The sequence below is a fragment of the Zonotrichia leucophrys genome, chromosome 15 (genome assembly GCF_028769735.1).
Source record: "Zonotrichia leucophrys gambelii isolate GWCS_2022_RI chromosome 15, RI_Zleu_2.0, whole genome shotgun sequence".
Classification (NCBI taxonomy): domain Eukaryota; kingdom Metazoa; phylum Chordata; class Aves; order Passeriformes; family Passerellidae; genus Zonotrichia; species Zonotrichia leucophrys.
In genome coordinates this window covers 4698075-4714137 of record NC_088185.1, presented here as the reverse complement: position 1 = coordinate 4714137, position 16063 = coordinate 4698075, and the positions used below count along the sequence as shown (strand labels likewise).

Genomic DNA, 16063 nt, shown 5'->3' with positions numbered 1-16063 from the left:
ACCGGGACAGGGGCGGGGACCGGGGATAACGGTGAGGCCGCGGGCAGCGCGGTGCGGAGAGCTCCCGGCAGCTGGCGGGGACGGCTGCGGGTCCACCCGTGCCGGTACCGGCAGGGAGACGGGCAGGGACAGGGGCTGGGGCTCGGTGCCCGGCTCGGTGCCCCGGTGCCGCCCGGTGCCCGGCGCGCGCGGCGCACGCGCGGAGCGGCGGGCGGGGATCCCGGCCCCGCGTGCGCGTGACGTCGCCGCGTCTCGCGCCGCTCCGGGCCGGCGGCGGCCCCGGTGAGTGCGGGGAGGGGGGGGGGGCACCGGGGGCAGCGGGGGGAGCGACCCGGTCTGGGAACCGCGTGTGCCCCCGCCGCTTGTGCCCACAGCCGCGCCGGCTGGCAGGTGACTGCGGGCGGGCGGTGCCCGGGACCAGCGGGCGCTGCCTGGTAGCGGCTCCGGGCTCGGTGGGCGGCGCGGGCGAAGCCAACGGGGCGCGGAGCGGCGGGGGATGCTCGGTGCGCAGTGCGGGGCGTGCGCGGTGCGCGGTACGGGGGACACCGGGCGGTGATGCGTGATCGGAGCGGTGCGGGGTGTGCGGTGCTGGGGACACGGAGCGTTGCTCGGTGCTCGGTGTTCGGTGCAGAGTGCTCAGAGCAGTGCTGGATGCTCAGTGCAGGATGCTCGGTGCTGAGTGCCCAGTACAGGACGCTCGGTGAGGGGTGCCCAGGACAGGATGCTCGGTGCGGGATGCCCAGGACAGGATGCTCGGTGCGGGGTGCTCAGTGCAGGATGCTCGGTGCTGGATACCCGACAGGATGCTCGGTGCGGGGTGCTCAGCGCAGGTCGCTCAGTGCTCGGTTCAGAGCATGGTGCTGGGTGCAGGGTGCTCAGCACAGTGCAGGGTTGCTGAGGTGCCCACAGGGTGCTCAGTGCACAGAACACAGTGCAGGATGCACAGCAGGTGGGACAGGGTGCTCAGTGCAGGGTTCTCCTCGTACCTTTGTCCTCCCATTCTGCTCTTTGGCACACGGTGCCCTCTCCCCCCTCTCATGGCACCCCTCTGGCAGCCCAGCACCAAGCTGTGCCCCCATAAGCTGAGCACTGCCATACACAGAGGCACCCATGGGCTGAGGCTGTCTGTCTGTCCAGGTGTCCAGAGCTTGGCCAGGGTTGGGACTGCCCTTCTATACCAGGATGAGCATGGTGGCCTGGGCAGGGTGGGTGCCCAGTGGGAGGCTGCACCTGCGGGTCTTGGGCAGCATCAGCCTCTGCTGAGGCTTGAGAGGTGTTGGCAGCACCTAGGTCGGAGTGGCTGTGGGATGTGGGTCCCTTGGCAGGGGTGCAGATGGGCTCCTGAGCAGCTGCGTTGGCACCTTGCAGCCCACACAAAGCACTGGCACTCTCCTGGCAGTGCCCATCTGTTACTGTGGCCTGTGTGGCAGGGATGTGACATCCACGCTTTGTCCAGCTCAAGTTCCTTGGGACTCGTGGCTGGAGTTGCTGGCACTGGGGCCAGCAGCGTGAGCTGGGCTGCCCTCCTGGGCAGGCAGGGGATGGTTTGCATCACAGAGGCCTTTGCTCTGTCCCTCTCTGTGTTTGTTTGTGTGCTCAGGCTCTGTCCAAAAGTCATCTCACAGCTTGAAACCCCTTCAGACGCCTCCCTGTGCCAGGCCCTGCTGGCTGCTTGGACTCATTTTCAGGAGGAGAGTCCCCACTCAGCACAGCCGTGCTGCTCCCTCCTGCTCAGGCACCGAGCAACGGTGAGTGGGGACATCCCAATGATTTCCAGATTTGCTGTGTGCTTTGTGGGGATGCTGCAGGCTGCTCGTGGGGAGCTGTCAAGTGCCAGTGCGGGCGCCTGCGAGCGGGGTTTGCCATCACATGCTGGTGGCAGCTGGTGCCCCGAGGCTGCTGCATGTGGCACCACAGGAGCAGCTGTGCTGCAGAGCCCGAGGGGAGCCCAGGGTCTATGTGGAGTCAGCCTGGAATTTGGGGGACAGCAGCTGAACTGGGCACTGTGTGAGTCCTTCCGAGCATCGCCCACAGCAGCTGGCACTGGGGGCCTTCACTGTGGGGGGATGTGGCAGGCTGAGGCCTGGGGTCTCTGCAGGATGCTGGTGGGTTCACCAGCATGGTCAGGCTCATGCCACTGCTGTCCTCTGCCTTTTTACAAACGGTATTAGTAATTTCTGTGGCTATTTTAAGGAGATTTTTCCAAAGGCGGTTTGCATTCTGGGTATGCTGAGCCTTTGGGGATGTGTGGGATGGCAGGAGCGCTGTTAAAATGCGGGGACTGTCAAGAAGATTTTTGGAGAGAGAAAACAAACCCCCAGCAGGTGGTTTTATTTGGCACCGTGCAGATGTGCCTTGTGATGAATTTGTGATGCCTTGAGGAGCCTCAGCCTCATGCCTTGGCTGAGCACGTTTCCCTCCAGATTCCACAGGCAGCGGGCACACAGAACCCGCGAGAAGCTTGCCCTGGTGTTGGCTGCCTGCTTTGGTTCACTCTGTTTTCCAAGCCCTGTCTGCCTCCAGAATTCCTGCAGGAATTCTCTCAAAGATTCCCATTCTCAAGGTAAATGATGCGTTTTTTCCCCCCTTTTGGTCCCCAGTCTGTGCTGTGGTGCCTCACGGTGTGGCAGGAGGGTGGCCCTGCCACAGGAGCCCCTTGTCCCCTCCCAGGAACATCAAACAAGAGCAGCAGCGGGGGTTGCTCAACACACAGCATTCGGAAGTGAAGCAAGCAGCTGCTTCCCACTGTGCATTCCCAGGCAGTGACCCCAGAGTGAGACTGAGGGCTCTGCAGGGGCTCAAGCATGCAGGTGCTTCTCCACGGAGGAATGGCCACGGGCATGTTGGCTCTGGAGCCTCAGGCTGCTGTGCTGGGGAAGCTTTTCCAGCACTTCTGTTCCTGCTCGGTGCTGGAAGGGATCCTGTGGTGTGAGCAGCTGTTGCCAGCAGTGGCTGAGCTGCAGTGGGGGTGGGATAACAGCCACCCCCCCTCGGGCAGCTGTGCTTACAGCTGGCTGTGAGCCAGCGTGGCTGGGTGGCACTCAGGGCATGGGCACAGGCCTTGGTGGCCCAGTGTTTGCAGATGCAAGTGGCAGCAGAGGAGGAGCAGGGCTCCAGCTGGGCTGTGCAGACAGGAAGGAGCTCGGATGTGTGTTCTGGGTGCTTTGGCTGATGAGGCAGCAGCGGCGCAGGCTCGGAAGGCGCCGGTTCCGTTTCTTTCACTGGTGGTTTCACAAGGGCTTCACCCGTGCCAGGGCCTGGGAGTGGTCACTGCCCATCCTCGCTGGGCTGGGAGTGGGAGGCCACAAACACACATGGCTGAAGTGGGTGCTGGTGTTTCCCAAAGTTTCTGGCTTTGTGGAGATGCCAAATGTTTTCCTTTATGGCATCCATTGTGCTGAGCATGGCTGGGCACTGCTGGAGATCCTGGGACTGGTTTGTGCTTGGGTCTGTGCTCCTGAGGGAGCTGCAGGAAACAGGACAAGAATGAGCAGAGGAGCTGGGGAAGATGGGGAACAGTGTCCCCTCTCCCATCCCTGCCTGCAGCGTGAGCAGTGGCACCTCCATCCTTGCTGCCCTGCCCTGCCCTCAGGCAGTGCTTCCAGGGCTGCTGCTGCTGCTGCATGGGGAAATAAAATACTTTGATTTTGTTTCTTAAGCAAATTTGAGGTTTTGGGGTTTGTCTTGCAGAAACAATTTTTTATTTGCAGATCCTGATCTTTGTGCATGCAAGAATGGAGCTTGTTGAGACTTAGGGTTTGGCGTGTGGATTGGGAAAATATTTTTTGAAGATACTTGGTGTTTTTTCTAGCAGTTCCTCTGACTTCTCTTCCTCCCTGTTGTATGGCAGGCTCTGACCACCCACATGCCTGCAAGGGAATATTTGTGCAGTTTTGTGAGGGAAGAGCTGTGTTTGCAGGGTGAGTGAACAGGGGGGCTGCAGCCCTCAGCTCCCCTTGCCCAGTGACCCTCTCCCATGGGGATCCCCAGGACATACCCTGGATGAGGGCTGAGGGCTGGAGGGACCTGATCAAAGGCATGGAGAGGAATCATAGAATCATCACAGAATCATGGAATGGTTTGGGTTGGAAGGGATCTTAAAGATCTTCTAGTTCCACCCCCTTCTGCAGGCAGGGACACCTTCCACTAGACCAGGTTGCTCAGAGCTCCATCCAGCCTGGCCTTGGACACCTCAGGGATGGGGCAGCCACAGCTTCCCTGGGCAAGAGGAGCTGGGGGAGAGCTCAGTGCTTTCCCAGAGCTCCTTCCTCCAGCAGGGCAGTGGAGTCACTGGTCAGCACACAAGGGGAGCCAAAGTGGGAGTGTCACTGTCAGTGGACCTGTGCTGGCTTTGCCTTTGTCCCCCCGAGGCAACAACTGCAGAATAATTAAGGAAAGGTGAAGCTCTGTGGGTTAATTAAAAGTCAAGAGCTCCCTCTGAAGTGCAGAGCTCGTGTCCCATTTCAGCACAAGCATGTCTGATGTGCCTGAGCCTTGCTGTGGTGTGGGCACACAGTGCCAGGTGCTGGGCAGTGGGCAGGTGCCTCCATCCCTGTGTCCTGCCAGCAGCTTCCCCCTTGGGCATTCCATAATCATGGGTGTTCCATAATCATGGGCATTCCATAATTAATCTGCCACTCTGAGCTGAAGGCTGTGTCCCTGCAAGGCTGTCAGGGTGAGTGCTGAGGTTTCCATCTCCTGATGATAAAATGCTGTCGCCGTGCTTGGAACGAGGGATGGGCGGAGGGGACTTACTGTAAATTGGTGGGATTTTTATTGTTTGAGGAACACTGTACCACTGAGCAGGATAATAAAATGTTTTGCTAATCATAACAGCCTTGAGGCGATAAACCAGCAGTCTGTTTGTGCTGTGAAATGTCTGTGGATCCTCTGCTGATGTGATTTAGAGCCTGTTGGAGCTGGCTGGCACACAATGCCCCATCCCTGGCTGGGCTCTTTGGGATGCTCAGCTGGAATGATTGGTGTGGCTCAGGGCTCTCACCTTGCAGGCTTTTCTGAGCCAGAAAGTTTTGAAACTAGCACATGCTGCCTTAATCCTCAGGCCAGCAGGTTCTGCTGGTTTATTTTTCTCAGTACTCAGCAGTGAGAATAAATTCCCCTTTGTCCCCTGAGCCTGTTGGGTGCTAAGATGCAGCTGGAGCAGCCTCTGTGTGGTTTGGGTGCTGAGGTGGCTGCTTGAACACTCATCCCTGAACTCTTTTGACTGTTATTTTTCCCTGGGATGGTGGCGGCGGTGCAAGTGTAAACCACAGGGCTGTCAGTGCTGTTTGGGGATTTTCCAAGGGACACAGAACTCCAAAGTGCTCCAGACCCAGGTGTTTTTGTTGGGATTGGTTGTGTTTTCACTGGAATTGGCCTCTGTTCCAGTGGATGCCCTTGGTTCATGACCTGCAGTGCAGCTTCAGTTTTAGTCACCAAACCCGTCCTGCTCTCAGTGGTGCTGTTCTTGCCACGTGGTGGCTGACAGCGCTTCTTTTTGTTGTGGGATTTTGTTTTGAGTGCTGCAGCAGTTTAATTTTCATATCTTCCCTCCAAGGCTTAGAGCCATGGCACACCTGCAGCAGACATGAGTACAGAGCCCCTGTCCCACCACTGGGGTGGGTGGGTTGGACTCTGTTCCCACTGTCCCATGGGATCAATCCCGGTCTGGGCAGTGCTAGGGTGGAGGAGCACGAGCTGTGGGTTGTGCAACCGGGCTGACGCTGCACTCAGTGACCACAGCCACCCCTGTGGTGCCTCTGTGTGCTCCTGGTGGAGACTGGGGCTGGCCCCATGCTCCATGCCCCATGCTCCATGCTTGCTGCATGCCAGTCCTGCTAAGAGAGATACTTGGGAAGTGTTTGGAAATTGCCAGCAGGAGCATCAAGGAGGAGCAAAGCTCTCATCAGCAGTGTCAGCATTGGACTGAGCTCAGGTTGGGATGAAGCAGCAGCCCTCAGGCAAGATGTGTTTATTTTTTTAAATGAACTGGAGACTATCAATTCAGTAATTAAATATTGCTGATTTGTAAAGATGTGAGCTGGATATGTTGGGACATTTCTTGCTGACCACAGTTTCTGCTGCTGTTCCGCCACAGGGGCGTCTGCAGATCCTCATCCTTTTATTAAGCACCAGCAAATTGAGCTCAAATTTTCCAGGCCACACCTACATCTTTTGGGGAGGCTGCACTTAATGACACTCATTTCTGGGAATGGTTTAAAGAAAAATGCAGCTTTAGATCATAAGGGGCTTCTCATAGAAACCGTTTCTGTGGTTGTTTGTAACACTTTAACAAATGGTGTTTCCTCACTGCTGCGGGGGCTGTGCTGGCTCTGGGGCTGCTCCGGGGGTGGTTTTTACCCGTTCCCAGTGCAGGTGCCAAGGTCAGGGGTTTGACTCAGGGGTTTTGGTTGGGTTTTGGTCAGAGCTGCAGTTGGAGCCCAGCTGGTGGTGACGCCCTGCACAGCATCAGGAAGGAAGTCACAAACAAGTGCGTGTCTGTGTGTCTGTCCGTGTGTCTGTGCCTGGGCAGGATCTGGAGCCCTTTCCGGAGCAGGGTGAGTCAGGTAGGCTGTTGGACCACCTCTGTCCCTGCACCTCAGCACTCAGGGCACTGCAGAAGCACATCCAGGGATGCAGCTGCTGCTCCGTGGAGCTGCATCCTGGTCTGGAGCTGGAATCCTGCAGTCCATGGAGGCCAGGCTGAGCAGGAAGCCTCACAGGGAAGCGCCTGCACTGCGGATAAGCCCTTGTAGAGTTCCTGCTGGGTGGAGTTTCCCTCTGGTTTCTCTTTAGTGCTGAGGCAGAGGGGCCGGTGACACTCGATGGCACGAGAGGAGACTGGAATAGCATTAGTGTCACTCCTGGAAATGTTCTCAGGAACATCCTGCAAGGCCAGGACCTGCTGTGCAGCCAGGGGGAGCTGACTGGGAATGTCCCAGCAGCAGTGACCCCAAGATGGTCCCATGTCCCTGATCCTGGGAGCAGAGTGACATCTGGTGATCCGCCAGGTCCTGGCCCCTTGGGGTGCTCTGCTGCTGCTCCGTGTCCCAGACTGTCCCCAGGATGCTCTGTGCTTGCAGGATGGTTCCAGCCAAGGCTGCTGGGCTCCCTGGCATGGAGCAGTCCTTGTGGGAAACCCAGTGACCAGAGGTTTGGTCCCCAACCTGGTGGGATTTCCATGTTGTGCAGGGCGAGTGCTGCTGCCTTGGCTGGTGGTGAGGCTGGAGAGAACTTTGTTCTTGGGGCTGGAGCCAGGAGGTCCTGCCAGGCCTGCAGGTCCTCTGGGATCTGTCTCCTTTCACTGTCACTGATTTGGGGGCTCTGGTCACAGTCTGAGGTGTGCCTGATTTCAGCATTTGCAGCAGGCGAGTCTGGAGCTGCTTCCTCTGGTCAAGGCTGTTGTGGCGGCCAGTGTGTGCTGGAATTGCGCCCAGCTGGATTGTCATCCCCTGGGCTTTAAACATCCAGGCTGCTAGGGTCCCCCTGAGGCCTCTCTCCTTTCCAGCAGGCTGCATTTCCTAAAAGAGCAGCAGCCCTGCTGCTTCCCCCTGTGTGTCCTGGCTTGGCTGTGCTCTGTGAACAGTGCTGGTGTGTCAGGGCAGGTGTGTCAAGTCCAGCTGCCAGCGCTGCCATGAGCTGGGGCCACCAGCTCCAGCAGGAACACTTTTCCCTGGGGCTCGGGCGAGGCTATGGGGAGGAGGGAAAGCTGCTGAGGAGGGGAGTGGATGTGTGTGCTAAATAAACAAATCAACACTGTGGCTTCTCTTCCCCATCAGGTGTTTTGGTGGCCACAGGTTCAGCATGAAGCTCAACTAGAAGCACCATGACCATACGGGGAAAAGGTAAGAGCAAGCTGCTGGATGTGTGATTGCCCTGGGAGGCTGGGTGGCTGCTGCACATCTGTCTCATGATGCTGCACATCTGTCCACACCACCACTGGTGCCACATTGATCCTGTGCTGCTTTCACAAGCTGGCACGACACAGTGTCAGCCTTCTTCATGCTCCAGTCCCATCAGCATGGGAATACAGAAGACTTGCTGCCTGTAGGTGCTCTTGTCACTCTGCTATCACATCCCCACTGGTCCCCATCCTCCCCCACACTCTGGGTGCCAGACTTACAAGCTGATTTAGTGCTCGGGTTAGGGTTAGGGCTAGGGTTCCACCTAGGGTTAGGGTTTTGAAAACCACAAAGCCCCAAGCTCCAGGCACATTGCAGCTGCAAAAGGCATCCCAAGGGGAACACAAAACTGCCACAACATAGCTTCCTCCACTGCTTCTTCTTTGGAGGCAGCCTTACCCCCCGATGCTGGCCAGGGACATAGCTCCTGCCCCTGTGTGACATCCCTGTCCTGCTGTGTCCAAGCTGTACTCAGGGGTTTCAGCCCTGGATTGCTGCTGCTGCTTTGCTTTCTGCTCCCATGTCACCATTCCCTGCCAGAGTAGCCTCTGAGAGCTCCCTAATCCTGCTCAAGTGGGAAGCTCTCAGAGCCAGCTTGGGCATTTGAAAGGGTGTTGTCTCTGGAACCTAATTACACCCTGATTCCAGCACAATGCCTGCTGGGGAGGAAATGACCCATCCATCTTCCCTCACAGACTAATGAGGCCCATAAATTTTAGGAAATTCTCAGTGGAGAATCTCACAAAAGAGCTGGGAACCAGCTCTGTCTCATTGTGCCATCTACACATCTGTATTTGCCTTGAAGTTTCACCTTGTCTCAAATGAAGTCTTTCTCTTGGGAGTATATAGCCTGTAACAGTGCACTTTATTAGCTTCAAAAAGAGTTTCAAAAAGAAACCTCAGGACTTAAGCATTCATTGATGTTCTGTTGCAACATTTATTTAAACAGTCAATTTGGCTAAGATGGCCTAAACAGACAGGGAACAAATCCTATGGTTAAGTCTATGACAACAACAAAAACAAAATTCTGTCCCAGATCACAGCAAGAGCTCCGAGCAGTGTTTCTGCCTTACATGGGAGTGTTTTAATTATGCTGGAAATTAAAATTCTATAAACTGCTGGTTTTATTCGAACAGCAGCCTTTTATCACATCTGGGCACTCTTTACTGAAGAGCTTACTGTAAGGACCAGGGAACAAAAGCAGAGGAAAAGCAGAAAATTGAAGCCCAGCACAAGTCACTGACCCAAGAGTGTCATGACCAGCAGTGAACACAAACTCTCTGGGGCACCACTGCACTGCCTTAGACAGCAAAGAACTCCCCCAGGCACTAGGTAGACAGACAACAACTATCACACTCTACCACCTGCCTGGGCAGTCCTTCCCAAGGCCTGACGTCTCTCTCCATGAGGAAATTCCCCCTGATGTCCGACCTGAACCTCCCCTGGCACAGCTGGCAGCCCCATGGAACACAATATGAGAATCCCTTTGTTCCCTCTGGAGCTGCTGGAGCATCTCGGTGGGAACTGCTCCCTGTCAGCTGCTTCTCCTGGAGAACAGAGCACTTCTGTGCTCCAGCCTCCTTTCATGGTGCAGCCTTTGCTGCTAATTAGCCTGTCTTGGTCTGCACTGCCCTAATTATTCCAGTTGGCCCTAAATCCTGCCTGCTCCTCTGCCATCCATTGAAATGGGTCTTGTGGCATTTGCAATTATTTTGGGGTGAATATTTGAATATATTTACATGACAGAAACAGATGAAGAGAGCAGGAAGGAGCAGCACTTGTCTTGTTAATGGCCCTGACTCTGCTTGGCGCTGCAAAAATGCCAGAGCTGTTGGATGTCCCTCTGATCTACATCCCAACAAATCCACCCACTTTATCTCATACCTAGGGGTGCAGTTGAGGCTGTTTGGCTTCAGGTATGTTACCAAGCAGCTGGTCAGGCTGGACCAGGGAGTAAAGAACCACAAAAATACTTTTGGTGGTGATGTTGTTGTGCTGCTGGGTTGTGGGAGGGCATCCCTGGGCTGGCAGAGAGGCGCTGCCTGGGCAGGAGTGGATACAAGCCAGTGGGTGGAGTCCAGGATGGTGAGTGGGATGTCAAGGACTGAAGTGGGGATCAGAGCGAGTCCCTGAGTGCCTGGCAGGAGGAGCAGGAAAGCTGCCCAGCTCCAGGCTCTCTCCCGCCTGCTCCCTGCTCCGCATGGACTGCTGCACAATGTATTCCTTCGCTGTGGGGGGAAACTCTTCTCTGGAGCAGCTCTTTGGCCTGTCAGCAAAACAGAATCCATGGACGGCCCGTTCCTTCCACTCCATTCAGCTCCTGCCCCAGCCACATAATCACAAAGAACTGGAAATCCCGGGGTGAGCCCAGGGGAGGATTGCAAAACCTGGACTCGCAACTGAGGCGGACGGGGGGAGGGGGCGGGAAGCGGTGCCAGCATTCCCGGGAGTCCCTCCGGGCACGCAGCTGAGCTGGGCACTTGCAGAGGCTGCAGCCTTCCTGCTGGATGTCCTGCCGAGCCGTGGAAAACCCTGAAAAGTCTCGGTGCCAGATGAAGTTTCACGGATTTCTCTGTCAGGTCAGTTCCCGAGGCAGGCAGGGTGGTGAACGCTGCATGTGGCTGTTCGCTCTCAGATTTGAATCTCACAGTGTTTCATTCTAACGGTTTCTTCTGACTCAGACCCTTAAAGCTGGCATGAGAGGCTTTTGTTTTTCTCTTATTTCAGCTTCCCCCTCCTCTGTGACTGCAGGGTTAAGCTAAACAAAATGTAGGGAGGATGCAGGTGGCTGGGAGGTGAGCAGTGCTGGAGTGCTGACTTGGGTTTGGGAGGAATAACCTCAGCTTGGGTCTTGGCTTCATCTGGATGGAGCAGGCTCTCTGTAAAGATTTTTGTCTCTGAATGTACAGTGCCCCTCCTCTCCAAAACGTTCCTGGAGCTTTGCTCCAGCTGTAAACCTGTGTTTCTGGGAGCACAATGCAGAAATTCTCTCTTTGGGTGTGCACTGAGGCAGACTTTAATTACCTGCTGGGTGTAGGGCACCAAGCCTGGGAGGTGCTGATAAATGAAATGAGGTGCTGATAAGTGAAAGAGGTGATGAAATCTGGGATGGTGTCAGCATCCCATGGCTGCTCTGACAGCGCTGTTCTCTTGCAGATGCCCGTGGGGTTGGACACTCGCTAGCAGAGAGCTGAAGCCCCCAGCCTGTGCCCAGGAGAGCAGGATGCGGGTCACCACGCGCAGGGTGCTGCTGCTGCTGGGCTCGGTGGCGGCCCTGATGGTGACCCTGCACCTCGGGCAGCAGGTCCTGGAGTGCCAGCAGGTCCTGAGCGAGAGGAGGCACAGGCTGATGAGGCCAGAGAACGAGGAGCTGGTGATGGTGGACGCCAACCACGTGGAGTACCGCTACAGCAAGGACATGCCCCTGATCTTCATCGGCGGCGTCCCCCGCAGCGGCACCACGCTGATGAGGGCCATGCTGGACGCCCACCCCGAGGTGCGCTGCGGGGAGGAGACCCGCATCATCCCCCGTGTGCTGGCCATGCGCCAGGCCTGGTCCAAGTCTGGCCGCGAGAAGATGCGGCTGGACGAGGCGGGGGTGACGGACCAGGTGCTGGACGCGGCCATGCAGGCTTTCATCCTGGAAGTGATCGCCAAGCACGGCGAGCCCGCCAGGTACCTGTGCAACAAGGACCCCTTCACGCTGAAATCCTCCGTGTACCTGTCCCGGCTGTTCCCCAACTCCAAGTTCCTGCTGATGGTGCGGGACGGGCGCGCCTCGGTGCACTCCATGATCACGCGCAAGGTGACCATCGCCGGCTTCGACCTGAACAGCTACCGGGACTGCCTGACCAAGTGGAACAAGGCCATCGAGGTGATGTACTCCCAGTGCCTGGAGATTGGCCGCGCCCGCTGCCTGCCCGTCTACTACGAGCAGCTGGTGCTGCACCCCGAGCAGTCCATGCAGAACATCATGAGGTTCCTGGACATCTCCTGGAGCGACACGGTGCTGCACCACGAGGAGCTCATCGGGAAGCCCGGTGGGGTGTCCCTTTCCAAGTGAGTCTTGGCTCTTTCCTCAGCTTTTTGTTGCACAAAGAGGGTAAAATGGGACGGAGCCCCATTGTTCGTGTTTGTGTGTGATTTTGACAGCACATTGTACTGCAGTGGGGTTTGTGTTCCTGAGTAAGAGATGGCTTTAATGCTCCCAATCTGTTGTACTCCACAGAACAGCTTGTCAAGCAAGGATTTCAGGAGCAGGTGACTGTTTAATCTCTCTTGACACTGCAGAAATTATTTCAGTCTCTAATTTGCAAAGAACTGCTTGCTCTGAAACGTGAGCTCTTTAATGTCTCTTTCTCCACCCGTCCTCAGATGGCTCCTTGGTGTGATTAGTTGTGCTGCTAACGATGATGAGCTGCAGTTCTTGCCAGGTCTGGGGTTGGTATTGCAGAATAAAAGCAATACCTGCCCAGTGGAGGCACACCCAGCACTCCCTCCTGCCCTTTCCATGTGTAGGGGGTGTTTGCCTTCTCCCACTTTCTCTTCCTTTTTTAATGCTGTTTCTTTTCTAAATGGAGGCTTAAGTCAGGCTTAGCAAAATTTAATCAGCCATGTAAGGGAATTATTCAAGTCTCTGTATCAGTTGATTGTGCCCTGGTGGTGAGGGCACAGGAGCCATGGGGGGATGTGCAGCTGCTCCAGTTTTCCAGGATGCCCTGGGAGTGCAGCCAGCTCTACTTCCCTGTTTGCTCAGAGTAAATTGGTCCAGGTTGCTTAGATCAGGTTTTGAATATTCATAGGGGTCACCAGGTGTATCTCTGCTACAGCCCACACATCTTATATTGTTTTTCCCTGATAAGCAAAGGTGTCCTGGTGAAACCCTCTATCCCAGTGAAGGATAGATCCCTCCTGTAAGAAAAGAGGAAGCAGCCTCAAGTTGTGCCAGAGGAAGTTTAGGTTGGATAAAAAGGGAAATTCCTTCCCTGAAAGGGTAATTAAGTATTAGAACAGAATGGTAGTAGAGTCATCATCCCTGAAGGAATTTAAAAGCTGTGTGGATGTGGCAGCTGGGGACATGGGTTAGTGGTGGCCTTAGGAGTGCTGGGGGAATGGTTGGACTCACTTGTCTTAGAGGGTTTTTCCAGCCTTAATGATTCCATTATTGTAAACAGAAGGATCCAGCCTCTGGGGCTGTGGAACCCCCTGCCAGGGCCTGCTTCCCCAGAGCAGGGCTGTGAGGGACAGATCCCCTTGGGTACCCCACCCAAGGAAGTGCCCAAGGCCAGGTGGGACAGGATTTGGAACAACTGGGATAGTGGAAGTTGTCCCTGCCCATGGGAGGGAGTAGAACAGGATGGGATTTAAGATGGATTTAAGATCCCATCCTGTTGTTCTCTTTGGAGGTGGCAACGAGCTGTGTGTGAGCCCAGCACATGGACGAAATCCAACTATTGTGTCTTTTGTTTTTTTCCTTTGTTTTCCCCAGGATAGAGAGATCAACAGACCAGGTGATCAAGCCGGTGAACATGGAGGCGTTATCCAAATGGATTGGGCACATCCCGGGGGATGTGCTGCAGGACATGGCCCACATCGCCCCCATGCTGGCCAGGCTGGGCTACGACCCCTACGCCAACCCCCCCAACTACGGCCACCCCGACCCCCTGGTTGTCAACAACACGCACAGGGTGAGTGGCACTGCCGTGCAGGGGACAGGCCAGGGGCTCACCGAGCCCTCCGGAGCAAGGGAAGCTCCTGAGCCAGGGCAGGATGGAGCAGAGGGGAACAGATTCACACAGGAAAAACAGAATCACAGAATCACAGAATTCCAGAGTCATTCAGGTTGGGAAAGGCCTCCCAGAACCATCAAGTCCTCCCCACCAGAGCACTGAGTACTACATGGAGCATGTTCCTTGGACACCTCCAAGGATGGGGACTCCAAACCTCCCTTCCAGTCCCTGACCACCCTTTCCATGAGGAAATTCCTCCTGGTGTCCAACCTGAGCCTCCCCTGGCACAGTTTGATGCAGTTTCCTCTCCTCCTGTCCCTGTTCCCTGGGAGCAGAGCCTGACACCCCTCCCAGGCTGTCCCCTCCTGTCAGGGAGCTGTGCAGAGCCACAAGGTCCCCCCTGAGCCTCCTTTTCCCCAGGCTGAGCCCCTTTCCAGCTCCCTCAGCTGCTCCAGCTCCTTCTCCAGCTCTGTTCCCTTCTCTGGACACGCACCAGCCCCTCCATGTCTGTTTTGGAGAGAGCAGGACAGAGCACTCAAGGTGCATCTTTTTCCCTGGGAAGGCTGGGAATGGCTGACAGCAGTGACCCAGAGGTGATTCCACTGCCCTAGGAGGTCACTCCAGGTTCTCTTTCCCACAGGTTTTAAAGGGGGATTATAAAACACCGGCCAATCTCAAAGGTCACCTGCAGGTAAGAGCATCCTGAGGGTTTGGGACACACCAGGGTACCTGGTCACTGCTGCCTTCCCTGGGGAATGCTGGCTCAGAGCTGACCCTTCTCTTCTGGGGCTCTTCCAGGTGACTCAGAACACGTCATCTTCTCACTAAGAAAATTAATGATTTCCAGGTAAGACCGTCTTTACTTAATTTTGGGATTTGGGCAAATCTGCCTGTGTTGCTCCAGGACCAGCATTTGGTTTGTGTGATTTCTGTGGATCAGCTGGGGTTCCCTCACAGAGATCCCTCACAGCCGCCTCAGATCTTCCCACACAATGCTGCTGAGTGGGACCATTTGTAAGGAATTCTTTTCCTGAGCTCTGGGAACGGGATTAAAGCTGCAAAATGAAACTCAGCCGCCTGGGAGGGTTATTGCAGCCCGTCCCCGCGGGCAGCAGGGACACATGGAATGTGTGGATGAGCTGAGCTGCTCCCCAGCTGCCTCCAAAGACGTGCCATGGACCTGAGGAAGGGGATAGAAAACAAAGGAAAACATGATGGAAAACAAAGCTGCTGCCTTGGGCTGCTGCTCCAGAGACAACTGTTGATGTGTTGGATGTTCCTCCTCCATGCTAAAGCATAAAATACCATTCTTGGCACTAAAACTGATCCTTTAAGAGCAACTTTCTGTGTACAAGCAGATGGTTGGGCTAGAAAAAGATCAGAAGCACTGAGGGAAGATCAGGAATTGTGTGTTCCCTTGTCCTGGGTTGAGAATTGGTTCCTTTCTGGGCATTTTGTGTGTCACAGGGGCTTTAAAGCCGCAGTCATGCCTTGCTGTGGTATCTGAGGGGATCCTGTCCTGGGGGGATCCTGTTCCTAAGAGGATCCTGCTCCCAAGGGGATCTTGTTCCTGAGGGGATCCTCTTACCAGAGGAAATCCTTCCCTGAGGAGATTCTGCCCCTGAGGAAATCCTGGTCCTGAGGGGATCCTTCCCCAGAGGAAATTCTGCCCCTGAGGAGATCCTGTTCCTGAGGGGATCCTTCCCTAAGGGGATCCTTTCCCTGAGGGGATCCTCTTCCCAAGGATATCTTTCCCAAGGGGATCCTGCTCCTGAGGGGACCCTGCCCCTGAGGTTCTGTATTTTGTCTCTTCCAGAACGCTGCCAATGGCCTGTTGTTGCCTGAGAAGGACGAAGTGTGCAGTGGGCCCGTGGAAATCTGTTCTCCAAGCATATTGCTTGCTCCTACTGTTGCCAAATGACTGCGCTCCAGGAATGTATTTGCATTTATTTGCAAAGGCCAAACATGCTCCACGGCGGGAACTTCCCCGGCTGGTCCCAGCGCTCTGTGGGGAATGCAGCTGTGGAAACCCGGGCTGGTGGCAGGACATTACATGTGCTGTGGCTGGAGGACTCCGTACATCGCCTTTGTGTCTCGTGATCTGTTCCCCGTTCCCGGTGTGGGGAACAGCCCTCCCATCCCCGCTGTTCCGTATTCCTGGGATCGGGAAAGGCCACCCCGGTCCTGCTGTTCCCAACTCCCAGGGTCAGGAACTGCCGCCTGGCCCTGCAGAGCCTTTGTGGTGCGTGTGCCCTCCCACCTACCCCATCCCCGACCCTGCAGAGGCTATTGCAGAGTTAATATATGCCCCCCTCCCCCCCCTATCAACGGTGTCGGACACCATTAAAGTGTTGATTTGATATTTAATATTTTAATTATTAATCGCGCGGGCTCCGCCTCCTGTACACCGCCGGGCCACAAGGCGGCGCTACC

The 16063-nt window shown here is 55.8% G+C and overlaps 1 protein-coding gene across 5 annotated transcripts; it reads left to right on the top strand.

The window, feature by feature from the left end:
* The first annotated feature begins 152 nt into the window (after positions 1-152).
* On the top strand, positions 153-15990 carry TPST2 (tyrosylprotein sulfotransferase 2). Of its 5 annotated transcripts, none has more exons than XM_064727285.1 (8): positions 153-282; positions 1601-1748; positions 7779-7844; positions 11058-11960; positions 13390-13588; positions 14271-14321; positions 14429-14477; positions 15447-15990. In XM_064727285.1, the coding sequence occupies exons 4-7, from the start codon at positions 11125-11127 to the stop codon at positions 14456-14458; spliced, it is 1116 nt and encodes a 371-aa protein (XP_064583355.1). In that variant the 5' UTR covers positions 153-282; positions 1601-1748; positions 7779-7844; positions 11058-11124; the 3' UTR covers positions 14459-14477; positions 15447-15990. The 5 variants fall into 5 exon arrangements, with proteins under 5 accessions (XP_064583355.1, XP_064583356.1, XP_064583357.1 ...); XM_064727287.1 differs by having other exon boundaries at positions 251-282; positions 1642-1748; XM_064727286.1 differs by lacking the exon at positions 1601-1748 and having other exon boundaries at positions 161-282.
* The last annotated feature ends 73 nt before the right edge of the window (positions 15991-16063 follow it).

Excerpts from the sequence above, each read along its gene's own strand:
- TPST2 (XM_064727285.1), top strand. The coding sequence starts at position 11,125 with ATGCGGGTCACCACGCGCAGGGTGCTGCTGCTGCTGGGCTCGGTGGCG. Across the intron at positions 13,589-14,270 it reads TTGTCAACAACACGCACAGG|GTTTTAAAGGGGGATTATAA; the intron begins GTGAGTGGCACT and ends TCTTTCCCACAG. Across the intron at positions 14,322-14,428 it reads ATCTCAAAGGTCACCTGCAG|GTGACTCAGAACACGTCATC; the intron begins GTAAGAGCATCC and ends GGGCTCTTCCAG.